General features: G+C 36.3%; 1 protein-coding gene across 1 annotated transcript; it reads right to left on the bottom strand.

Moving 5' to 3' along the window:
* Positions 1-813: 813 nt before the first annotated feature.
* Positions 814-11,455, bottom strand: LOC100370826 (protein SSUH2 homolog). Its single transcript, XM_085496998.1, has 11 exons — positions 11,180-11,455; positions 10,319-10,519; positions 9,264-9,390; positions 8,265-8,325; positions 7,403-7,533; positions 7,230-7,292; positions 6,738-6,835; positions 5,053-5,145; positions 4,073-4,178; positions 3,872-3,976; positions 814-2,191 (listed from the first exon to the last, which is right to left on the bottom strand). Exons 1-11 carry the CDS (start codon positions 11,422-11,424, stop codon positions 2,045-2,047), a joined length of 1,377 nt encoding a protein of 458 aa, XP_085353124.1. The 5' UTR covers positions 11,425-11,455; the 3' UTR covers positions 814-2,044.
* Between the last annotated feature and the right edge of the window lie 1,500 nt (positions 11,456-12,955).

Genomic DNA, 12,955 nt, shown 5'->3' with positions numbered 1-12,955 from the left:
ATTGGCATTCTGGGGGAAATATATACAGAGAAGTTGAATATTAATGTGATGGTAATGCTCCATCATATGAATATTCATTAGACGTTATATATTTATAATCATACTGAATTGAACTATGTTATGAAATACAATGTACCAAATTGTTGATGTACATTGATATTCTTCAATGTGTTGGTCATATGACTGCATTACTGAAGATGCATGGAGACCGTAGTAAAATTAAGTGGCATCGGGTAATAATACCCAATTTAGTATTGATGTAACAAATATCCGACCAGAATCACTGTCAGAAACAACAAAAAGAACGATTGCTTCCCACATGGCATGTGAATATATACAAATTCAGACAGCCAAATAGTATTGCATATATGGTACATGCACCATGCAATAAAATTACATCAACAATACTGGTCACAGCACAAGGTTGAAGGTCGTTTCCATGGCGGCATTCGTTAGAAGCTGTTAATACGCTGTACATGTACCTCATAGTAAGTAAATCTGTTTTTCAAATTGGGGACTGACTGTATGCAAGCCATCTATTGGCACAAAATGTCCTTTTTGAGTCAAAAGATCCCAGTTGAGGATAATATATTCTATGAAATCCTACAAATGACAACGTTCTTGTGTGAACAAAACCTGCATACGAACATTGCGTTTCATAACTTTTCCTTCTATATTTGTCAAAGATTCAAGATGAGCGAGCTGAATTATTAAACGCCAAAAGAAAATGAACGTATTGATGTTGATATAAACATGCATTATCAGAGTTTTCAAATGATTATAAATGTTAGCACGGAAAATAAAATACTCGTGTTGTATATTAAATTAAATTAGTTTATTTTGATTCACGCATTCCATGAATGTTGTATGCTAAAACAAGACATGCAAATACATTTCATTTACATTAGTTTACTTTTGAAATGAAAACAGTGTCATTCAAAATGTACATGTGGAAGTTGTATCTTCATATTATAATCATAGTTGCATAATAAAAAAAAAGACAATAAAGATAACTTTAAATGTTTTTCAAAATCCCAATTTGTTGTTAAATATTGCATTCTGATATTCGGAGTTAGGATTCCGAAAACTGGGCCGTTTTTTCGAGAAATAAACCATTAGCAGTCCAATTGGTAATTTAACTTTTCTACAAATATAATGGGACTATTATTTCCAAACCGTATTATATCCAAGTAGAAGTGTAGCATAAGACATTGTGGTCCTTAGAAAAATGACATTTATTTTATTGAAACAATAAGCCATTCAAAAAACGCGTGTGAATTACGGGTACCAACTTGAATACATTTGCTTAACCCGTCAAACGAATAACATCATGCTACCAAAATAGTTTGTTTGGATAATAATACAGTGTGTACATGAACAATTATATTATCAAGTAATGAAAGTTATCTATCCTCGGGGGCGGACATCCGGGCATTTTCACCTCCTGGCAACCCGCGGCGGTGAAAACAAAGGCAAAAAACTCGCAGAAAACGGTACTTTGGGATGATTGTTGAGACTCCTCTGAACAGTGTAACAAGATTAGCCCTACGTGTTTAACATATATAAATTTGGTTGTTCGGGATTACTTCAAAGTTGAGTTTGTGTTGTTTTTTTCGAATTTTCACCGGCTCGACTGGCGTTCCACAGCAGCGCGCACAGAGCCCATATAAATGCATGTACAGTGGTGCGCATCTTAGCAACGTGGAACGTCTGTGACGTAGCTCCGCCCCCGAGGATAGTTGGCACAGTTTAAACATAGCCGAGAAAGTCATGTATAAAGTTGCATTGCCACTGGCAAAAATATAATTCCCACTGCAGTTCAGTTTGTGGTTTTCCTGATTATTATTATTGTATATATTTTATTCTTAGTAAATTATGTATATATATATAAGTTGTACGTGCCATCTACTCTGTATATTATAAATATTGATGAAACCTTGTGTGCCCTGTAAAATTCTATCAGAATCGTGTAATATGAGAAAGGCGGATCACGTGATGAGATTCTCTTCATTTGATTCAACCAAGGTAGCAGCACCCCAGAATGTTACATGACAGTACAGCAGAGAAACCGCTGTGGATACTTGGGTGCGTACGCGTTCTCCAGATTTTCGCCGTATACAAAGAAGTTGTACTGTTTGTTTTTCCACGTGTACTTCACCTCAGACATTGGAATCACGCGAACTTGATGGCGCTGTGAAATGAAACAAAAAAAAAGTAATTTAAGACAAGGTGTCAATTTCCGGGAACAACGTCAAGCCCTTTGAACGCATCATTCATTCTCAACGAAGTGTCGCATAACTTATAGTTCACGTGTCTCACGATCGGTCATTTTGATTTCATTTTCTAGAAATGAACCAGGGACCCTTATTATAATCTTATATACTCTGTCAATTACGTTGATCGCAGTGTCACATTTCCCAGGGCCCTGTGCGATGTGAGAATGATCTATATATGAGCTACCACATCGCTTGTAATATTAATTAATAATAATCTTTATTGCATAATCGTACCCTTATTTGGATATTGAGAAAAAGAAAATTACAATAAAGACGAAAAACTGAGGAAGTAGCAAAATGGAAGCGCTAAAATAGTACAGAATTAAAAAAAGAAATAGTTTATTTTGCTGGTAGTTTTTTGATTGAAATGATTTTCTCTCGCACTGAAACAATTAGTATGTGTAATGTTGCAATGTATTAAATTTATTTCCTTCAACATTTCAGTCCTCTCATTTTCATACAGCTTTCATAAAAGTAAGAAGTGCATTTCGTCTTCAATTTCAAAGAATTTTTTTATATTGTCCTTTCTCTATTTCTAAATTATTGGCGCTAATTCTCAATTTTGTTAACACTGCTCTATGTTTTGCATGTGTTACTGTTGTTAGATAATTTTTCTTTAGCAGTCTATATGTGCACAGCTTATTCTTTTGGTTTTTATTTTTATTATCTTCATGCATTTGTTCTTGACTCTTGTTTTCGAATACTTTTTTTAAGTTTAATGCAAATTGTGTTGATTAGATTGGTGTTATAATTTGGATCATTATTTTCCCATGACTTATCCATTTCCAGATAGTGCAAAATATGTTTTATACCGGATACCCAATTAAATATACCTTTACCATCCATCTCTAGGCCAAGTTTGTATGCTTCATGGGCTAGTATGTTTTCATCCTTTGTTTTATTTTTAGCCAATATTTTATCATTTGTTTTATACTAGTCGGTAAAATAGGGTGTCTACCTAATTCCAAAATACATGCCAAATTACTGGCTTTACAGTTACATGTAAAGGTAAACATGTTTGTAGGTAACATGTTGAATACTGTCCTAACATTTAATTATAATCTGTCTATATTTACATTGTCTAATTGACACAGTCATGAACACCGATTGAGGACTATGACATTGACAATTGCTATGTTCACACGACAGCATTCTACCGGAGCCGATAATTACATCTCTTATTCAAACTTAGCCGAACCCGTTGTAGTGAAATAAAACAACATGAATTGTAGGAGGACGCTACTCAAATAAGTGTTTGGCAGCTAGCACTGTTGTATTTTGATGAAGTTGATATGTCGCTTATGTGTAAATAATCGCAAATAATGGTTGTTGTAATCGAGTGGCTAGTGCGAGTAACACAATCGCAAAATGTACTCCGTATGAGAACTGGAAAGGTCAGTGGGGTCAGTGCAAACATTATTATGAAAACTAGGATGTATATACGATCCTCTGCCTGTAAAAGAGAAATGTGCAGTCCTTTTTAGATGAAATTGTGACAACTTCGACATGCAAGATATTTTAACCGATTTCTTTAGAAAAACACGGTAAAAGCAAAATTGTATTTGCAAGCACGAATAGAAACGCAAACTTATTACCTGTCTTATTATCAGAGTTTTATCAAACTCGGTATTGTGATTCTCGATTAGCTCATTTGATGCATTCACGATGTCTTTGTTAGGGAAATCAGTTATGGGAGAAACCTGTGAATATACGATAACTGAAGTCATTTCCGGAAGATATTTCAAGCACACTAATCACGATCATCAGTTGGTCACGCATCGCACGATAATACCCACCTTTCTGTTCTCTTCCTTGAACACGTATTTGCCCTCCATTTCACGAAGCACTTTTTCGGGAACTGCACTAGCGTAATCTACAATGAAGTCGTCCCAGTTATTTTTCCTAGTGAGGAACAAAAAATATATCAAGAAAAAATATCTGAAGAGTGTTTTTAAAGATAGCACAACTTGCTAGAACGTTAAAAACATCTGAAAATAACCGTGACTTTAATCAAATTATGTATTGAATGGACATGTGTTTATAACTTTTTCACATTATATATTCAAGTCCTGTTTTTGATTGAGAAAGCCCCAAATCGATACAATAGCTCAAACTAAAATCCAGGGGGTCACTCAAATGCAAATTACATTATGGGAAGTGCCGTCCTTGGGGGTCGTAATTTTTAGCTGTTTTGTCTAGAATGGGGTATAGATTTGCTTGCCTTTAGGTCCAATATCAGGTTTGTCTGTCTAGGGTGGACCGGGGGATGGGGTCTGTTTTTTTCATTTCCATGCATTTACCGGAGTTTTAGTACTTTTAATGATGAGTCCGGGTAATTCAACATATAACTGAATAAATTTAGTGACAATTTCGTCTCTGATGGGATATATGAAATATATACTATTATATACTATTATATACTATTATATACTATTATATACTATTTGGTGAAAATGGTCTATGATGGGGTCACCCCCACCAAACTGAAAGGCCAGTGACTCTCCCGGGACTCGAATAAATCGAATTGCATAACATTATTGCCCCCTAGGCATGTCGTGTGATTTATGCGCCTCCTAACGGCTATATGTACTGTTGACATCAAGAGCGCAGACCAAGCCATGTTAGCATTTTTACAGTAAAAGAATATCACGAATTCAAAGCTCCACGTTAACCCACGTGTCAGTTAACAAATATAGCATTTTGTATGAAAAGTATCAACAAAGACAATGATCACTACTTTATGTAAAACTCAAATATTTTACTATAATCTCATTACCAAATAACGACAACTTCAATATGACTTTTTAGTCTTCCTTTTCCGCTGCAGTGATCACACGTGATTTGTCCTGACTCTGAACATGGCGGGCATCTAATAAGAGAAAGCGAGACGCCGTCAACAACGTTGTTATTATTTATATAGAGTAGGTGTAGATTCCATTAAGGTCGTCACTGTTCTCCACGCTAGACTGTTTCATCTAAGACAGTGAAAAAATAAACTGGTGCGAACTTGAAGAATGGTAAACCGGTATAGAAAATATAAGTCATCCGAAGTAAGTTTTACAACTGACGGACATACAAACACATTGAACAAGAGAACTGGTGATGGTGTAGAACCATAACTGCCTCAGCTCAAAGATTGTTATATAATACTGGGGAATGTGAAGGGAAATGTCTTGTAATGTTACCTCTGTGTAATTTACAATATATCTGCATTTACCTTCACTGTGAAGGACAATATGGGAGTTGACTTAAATGACTGGTAAACGCAAGGCTGGTCAAATTCTGCGAAATAGTAGTTAGAATTTCCAGATACGCAATCGACACATTGTGAGATATCAAAATATGGATGATAAACAGCAAGTGATATTTCCAGAGATGTAGTTGGAATTTAAAAAAAGGAGTGACCTATTAATCCATGAAACATACTCACACATATCCGTACATATCACCCTGTCTTATTGTGTGTGGGCAAAGCTGCCATGCACACAATCGGACAAATATGTTATTACTGTAAATAATTATGAACAATAAAAACTGAAAATAAAAACTATGAACTGTTAATAAGGAAAATATGTGATTTGCTATGCAGTTTCCAGAAAATTATTACAAGTCCAGAAGTGCATACGAGTCGACAAAATCTAGAGTTACGTGACAGAACCCAAATGAGAAGTCTGGAGTCACGGCGAATACTTCTAGCGAGTCACCCCTCTAAAACGTCATTACTGTGCCAATGACATTGAACTTTGCTCTTCCATATAGCAGCAGTTTCCATCTTCAAATAATCAAAATAAACTTGATACCCTGGCGAAGCATGTCTATTGTTTCACAACGACTGTTCCAGGAGTTTTTTGTCTTCCCAATTTCTCAAGATAAACGTCCCAGGGTTGTTTTGTGTACTAGAAGGGCATGTTTATTGGCAGCATTTCTTGTATTAATTTCCATTGCACAAAAAAAAAGAAGAAGCAAATACTGTTACTGAAGCGCATAATTTGCATGAATTTTTCTTCCCGGCCATTCACGCAAACTGCAAACGAAGTTTTTTACCTCATCCATAGTTGTTGACACTCTGCAACCGCCTTGATCATCCGTTGTGACGTATTTTGACCCCGGATTCTGACCTTGCGTTCCGGCTACATGTACTGCCCTTTCATACCAGTTCAATTTCCTTTCATTATTACATCCAAATGTCATGATATTTAATATTTAAAACCAACCTTTATTTCACAGTCACTTTAGTTTTCACTTTTCTAAAATTATTTTACTGATCAAAAGACTTTCAATCTCCCATAGTACTTCCGCAGACACAGCGTCGATCGCCAACATATCTACAAATAACCTCGCTCTCAGGAGCTGAGGAATAAATCAACGTTGCCTTGCTTTAAAATGAGGCTCACTTTCATGTAATATGACTGCGACCATTAATTCTTTAGTGGTCTGAGAATATGATTACCAACAACTCACCCTTTACGGCCTGTATCTTTACACGCTGCACATTGGTGGCTTCCCTCCTCTTCGTTTGTCGGCATCGACGATGAAATACCACACTCCAGACACGTAGTCTAAACGAAATATACCAAACTTATAATATCAAAACTCATAATTGTATTTTCGTTGTTTTTTTTCACTCAGATATAGTATGTCAACATTTCTCTTCGTACATATTTCTTGTTACAACGTAATTTGAGTTTGTAGCTTATTGTATTGTAAGCCCAAACCCAGCCACTCGATCAAAACGTGTATCAAATCACAGTCGTTGTGGAGGAACTGTGATCAAATATTACAAGCAGGATCAGGCCATGTGTACATACAAGGTTGTTTCTGCCACCGGCATGAAAACATGTTATCCGTATTTAAACAGTGGGCTTCGTAATTACATACACAGCGATTAACTATTGTCACGTGTAACACAATGGGTGCTAGTCGTAAGATAGTTTAACAGAAATAATCAATTACCGATCCAACGCCGTCACAGAAAGAACAGGTGATCTTGCAATTCCCTTGACAATGTGCGCATGTCTGAAAAAATAGAAGCATGTTGATATTGGGGGACTCATAATAAACTAAATGATTTTAGTTTTAAAAAATATAAAATTTTCACAGGATTCCTGCATCAAACATATACGTACCTTTATCTGTTCAGAGTTTGGAACCACAACGTGAGTAGCGCTATCCTCAAACGTGTTGGGAGGTTGAATGTCGATCTTCCAAGGTTCAGGAATCGAATCTTCGTCAACATGAGGAGTGTTTTCCTGGTCCCCTAGTGCAAAAACGCATTATCAATAAAGTTAACGAGAATGCAATATAAAGGGAAGTAATGCACGGTTCAACAATGTATGTATGTGTATCTTTGTATAAGCATGGAACTCCATGGTATAAGTGTCATGTCCATGATTCCGGGAATCGGTCTGCTGTTTCTGCTGATCACTAAAACGATTCAAGCAGTTTAAATGGGTGGTAAGGGGAAGTAAGTAAAGAGGGATGGTAATGGGACTGTATAGTTGAAGTGGTCTTTAGATAAAACATATGTTCATGTGTCTGTATACAACGCTTTCACAACTTTATCCGAACAAAGACGGCGACGTGCGCAATTGATTAATACGGTGTTCATGTAAGTCTTTGGAATTTTGTTATATTTTGAGAATATAATGCTTATTGCCATACAAATTATATATGGAAACAAAAGTGGAGTGACGGGCCATATTTTGAGATAAACGTACGCAAATTGTTTAGTTAATACAGAGGACTCTATGGGAAAAAGTTAAAACACAACCTGACCAATTTAATTAAAAAATCATTGTAATTTGTTTTGGAAATCGAGATAATGAAACATTGTATCAACTATATTATTTAAAAACATATAAAAAGGGAGTACGGGCCTATTTGTAAAAATACGCAGTCTTGGAAGTATAAAACCACATGTGTGTTAGCGAATATAAGATACAAATGTACGGCTACTAATGAAACTCGCGCATATTTTCAAAAACTTACCATCATACGGGCTTTCAACAAACTTCGACGACCTGGTTTCGGTAAATGACTCGAGTAGGTACTGAAATGACGAAATACTAGACAGTGAAGTTGTTACCATAGTACACAAAGGTTACAATAGGTAAAATAGACATAAGTGCAAGATGTATATGATTTCGGTGATTATCTCTGGGAATCTAAAATTCATAAAGTAAAAATCCAAACTGTAAATCTGTCCGAACCTTGCAGAAGCGGAACACAATTTTGAATGACATTACAATTATGACCTATCGTCAAATAAATATAATTGTTGATAAATTAATGTATTGCGATTTCAAATATTTATTTCCAGGGCATTTGTTTGCGAATGTCATTTTATCATTGTATATTTCAACGCAAATTTCATCATCAATGAGATCTATTACAAAATGTTAAAAAATGGAACACGGGGAAAATTACATTTGTTTTACCAAATATATAATAATCATTCTCCCAACAAGGATGTATTAATGTAACATAGTCGTCTTAACCTATGTAATTCACCATTAGATAAGAATCAGGATGGAAGTGTAATAAAGCAGTGTAATAATGTAGTGGTTTTCAATATTATTTTGTTATCTGCAATGGAATATTGACTTCTTGACATCAAAGCTGACTATCACAAAATACGCCAATATTTAAACATAGATTTACACAATATTTATTGAATTATTATTAGAAAATATATATTTTTGGTAGTTTCAGATGTTAGGTAAATTAAAAACAATTGTGTGCATACTATTTCATATGGTATTTCAAATTCTCTCAACCTCAATCTGTTTCACCTATGTCGAATGGCGATTTTCACGGAATGTGACAATGCAGTGATTGTGATGATGTAGAGCTACAATTGTTAGTAATACACTCTTGAAACCATAAATATAGTGAAGGTCCTAAAACAAATGAGCCAGGACACTCTATACGCGTCTTGCATTCAGTCACTGCCTTGAATTACGAATCTCGTGTAAATATCACACTTACATGATAGGCATCCACACAACGTATGGTGTCAATGGTACACTGATTTGCTGCTGACGAACCGTAACAAATATGTTTCGATACATACGATAGAAATGCCGTTCTGGCTTGCTCCTCTGTTGCTGCCGCACTGAAAAATATTACACATACATCGTGATACCATATCAACATTATTATTCGATATTGGCAGGCTATTATCATTACATTTACCCTGACGATCGGATAAGTGATATCAGGGACCCGGATCATCAGAGACAACATATGTTTTGCAATGTTGCAAGAGAGATTGATAGCGGTGTTCGTGATGAGTTTAATTCGGCAACCGCTTTACACGTTTTCGCCCCAGAAAATAAAGTAAAGATACGATAAACATGGAACGTTATGACTCAATATATACTCTATTAAAACTCAGTTGAGGCATTCAAATTTGTAAATGTCACATTTCAATGAAATAAAATGGGTTCGTATAGATGCATTCGAATTTGTACTTTATATATTTACGCACAGAACTGAAATTAAATTTATGGATTCTTACAAAATGTTTATGCATGTCAATGTTGAGTCAATATATACTTCATTAAATATGAATAGATGAGATGCATTCAAATTCGTACTTTACATATTTACATACTAAACTGAAACGAAATTTACCGATTCAAATTCTTACATAAAAGAAACATTCAAATTTGACAATGCAATATAATATAATATAATTTGGTATAATTAAAATTTTAATTTACGACGTCCAGGAAATGTAATTAATTGAGGTGGTATATCATAGCGTGACACCAAAAAAATGTCTTTACGGCAATTTCAGGGGACAAAAGAATCAAACACGCGCATCGGAATAAATGCCCCGGCAAAGCATGGTCCAATGTTCCAGAGCTTGAAAAGCAGTACACACGTATATACTAATTGCTTTCTCGGAGTCCAGTTTCAACTTCCGTGACCTTTGACCCGAGTAGTCGCTGAATAATGTAAATATATGAACAAAGCAGTGTCTCTGTAAACACGCTGACACCCTGTCGTCGCAGTACCCGAGAGCTGTTCACACTCACCTTGCTAGGCTGTAGACACCATTTTCAATCGGCTGTGCTGTTTCCTCCAACTCAATCTCTGTCAGATCCTCAGGGGGAGGTGGTGCCACCGGTTCTCCAAACATATCATACGCAGAAACTCGCCGCATTTCTGACGAGGACGTTAAAGGTGGGGGTTTCTCTTCCAGCTGTTTTGAAACGTTCAAGTTGTTTCTATACAGTCTTAGCGAAAAGAAAGAAAATAATTGTAACACCGATTTAATTTACTGTAGAAAATTCAAAAAAAAAAAAAAAAAGTATTTCAATATTGTTGGAATTTGTTAACATATCGTTGGAAAAAATCAAAGCTGGTGACTAAATTAATCCGACTACGTCCAAAATGCTTATATCACAATGCTTCACGTATAAACACGGTTCAAAAAACTGGAGGCAGTTTCTTGAGTTATAATTGAATATGCGCGATAGAATACTGCAATGAAAGTGTTGTTGTCACCATGCGTAGCTCACTCGTTTCAGTGCTTGTGCAGAAATGTTAAGTGAAGCATCGAGCTGAAAAACGCCGGCGCTCTTGTTTGAAATGTGGCAAGTTGTCTAGAAGTAATTAATAGTGGAAAGTGAAGGCCCGGCCTGTGATATAGTTGTGTTGTTGTTAAGAAATGCATTGATTACTGTCGTATTCACCCAGAGGTGGTGAGTGAATACCGTTCCGCACTATAAAATATCCATAGAAAGAAATGCATGACAGTGACCAACAATCATCACTTGCCATGCTGACCACTGCCCCGATTTTTGCTAATTTGGCAATTATCGCACGAAAGTGATTACAATTGCATTGTTTACAAGGTACAATATCCGCTACGTTTACTACGCAGGTATGCCTACCTCCTTGAGACAACTGGTATTGGGTCTTCAGTCTCTTCTTCGCTAAAGAATTCCTCAAATTCCCTGAGTTCTTTCTCCAAGTCGATGGTGAATGTTTCCTCCAAAATACGTTCTATTGCAAGGATCGGGTCGTAGGTAGCGGAGTTAGCAGAATATCGCCGCGTCAAGCTTTTATTGTCACCAAACACGCCATTGCTGATCGGTGTAGTGGTTTCTACTTCCTCGTTGGAAATTTCTCTTTTCATAATAAGCTTCCGCGTTCAACAAAAGTAGACGTTTTTGTTTGTTCAATAGAAGCGACCCGATGTGACCCAAACAGCGCCCCCTCAAGCCCGATGTAAAGCATGCATGTTGTCGGCTGTAGAGCATGGGGTGTAGACTTGCTTATTAATGTCGCCTTATTGTTTGTTTTTTTTCGAAAATAAAAATAAGATACATAAATTAAGAAAAATACCTTGAAAACAGCTAACATTGTGAAATAATGTAATGATCGCAAAAACATTTCGCGATCAACTTCCATTATCGCGAACGCTATTTCGAGTTTTAGCCTTTCCTTGGGTTTTTTGGGGGGTAGATTAAAAAAACAACAATAAGACGGGGAAGCAAGAATAAATGAGATGCATCTTTCTGTTAAAGAAAAATTCTAAGCAAACAATATAACCCCTACCCAATGAAAGATGCAGTTTACAGTTTTTTCATATCACTTTTCATTCCCTAGTTACTAGTACTCAACTTTTCATCAGTATCATCATATCATGTAGACCACCATCTTGATTCTCCAGCAAAGTATTATAGGTAAAGTACGACATCCTAAACACTGCGAATTGCGAAAATGATTTCATCTGTCCTATCAGAAGAAGAGACGCCCAGCCATCCGGGCAGGTGGTGGTGGTGGGGGGGGGGGTATGTCTTCCATGAATATTCTGCCCATTGTGCAACAATCCATGCCTGTGTTAAAGTATGTAACATTGTTGGCAACATATTGTAAAAAGGGTATCCATTTATCACTGTTTAAAGTAAGTGACGATACATCTCCACTTTTTAGGAAAGTATCCTGTGTATTGTAATTCACGAACGCACCAAGCAATTGTTGGCGTGTACACTGCGCGTTGGTCAGTGATTATAACATCAGTAGAACCGGATAGAAGCATCCAATAACGATAGCATTACACGGATGGGATGTTTATGTCATTATTGTCCGTGGGGGAAGTTATACTTAGTAGTCGTTAATTGACGTCATCAATAGGTTTCACATGTAGCTCAGAGTATACCAGGAATTGTCATACATTGATTTATAGTCTCTAATTGGGAGGGGGCAGTAGTCGAAAATGTTTACTATTACAACATTGTCCACTGAGAATCTAGATTTAGGATGGATGGATGGATGCAAATAAAGCACGATCTCTTTGCATGGCCAAAGTGAATATAAAAGTCTTGAAACAACTTATGTAACAAGTCATTGTCAGTGACACGTCCCCGTTCCGTTCATATTTGAGTGACATATACATTCAAAGCAGATCATGACCGAAATGCACCTGCACATATCTATTTGTGACATGATGTATCATGTGTGTGTGAAGTTTGAATCCAGAACTGAATTCTTTAACAAAATGGCCGCCAGTCGGCCATTTCGAACTTGATCCGAAAAAAAAAAGAGACTAGCATCAAGGTCCTATTATGTTTAATGTATGTACCAAATTTGAACAAAATCCGTCCATGCATCACTGAGATCCGGGTCCGGAATGGTGAAAATGTGCGATTTCAATGCATTTTCGG

Source organism: Saccoglossus kowalevskii, chromosome 3, assembly GCF_978046115.1.
Source record: "Saccoglossus kowalevskii chromosome 3, keSacKowa6.1, whole genome shotgun sequence".
Taxonomy (NCBI): Eukaryota; Metazoa; Hemichordata; class Enteropneusta; family Harrimaniidae; genus Saccoglossus; species Saccoglossus kowalevskii.
The sequence above is the reverse complement of the archived record's forward strand: the minus strand, read 5'-3'. Positions and strand labels throughout refer to the sequence as shown.

Coding starts and splice junctions, on each gene's coding strand:
- LOC100370826 (XM_085496998.1), bottom strand. CDS start 11,424: ATGAAAAGAGAAATTTCCAACGAGGAAGTAGAAACCACTACACCGATC. Junction 7,534..8,264: donor TGTTGAAAGCCCGTATGATG/GTAAGTTTTTGA, acceptor TTTTTGCACTAG/GGGACCAGGAAAACACTCCT. Junction 7,293..7,402: donor CAAACTCTGAACAGATAAAG/GTACGTATATGT, acceptor CTATTTTTTCAG/ACATGCGCACATTGTCAAGG.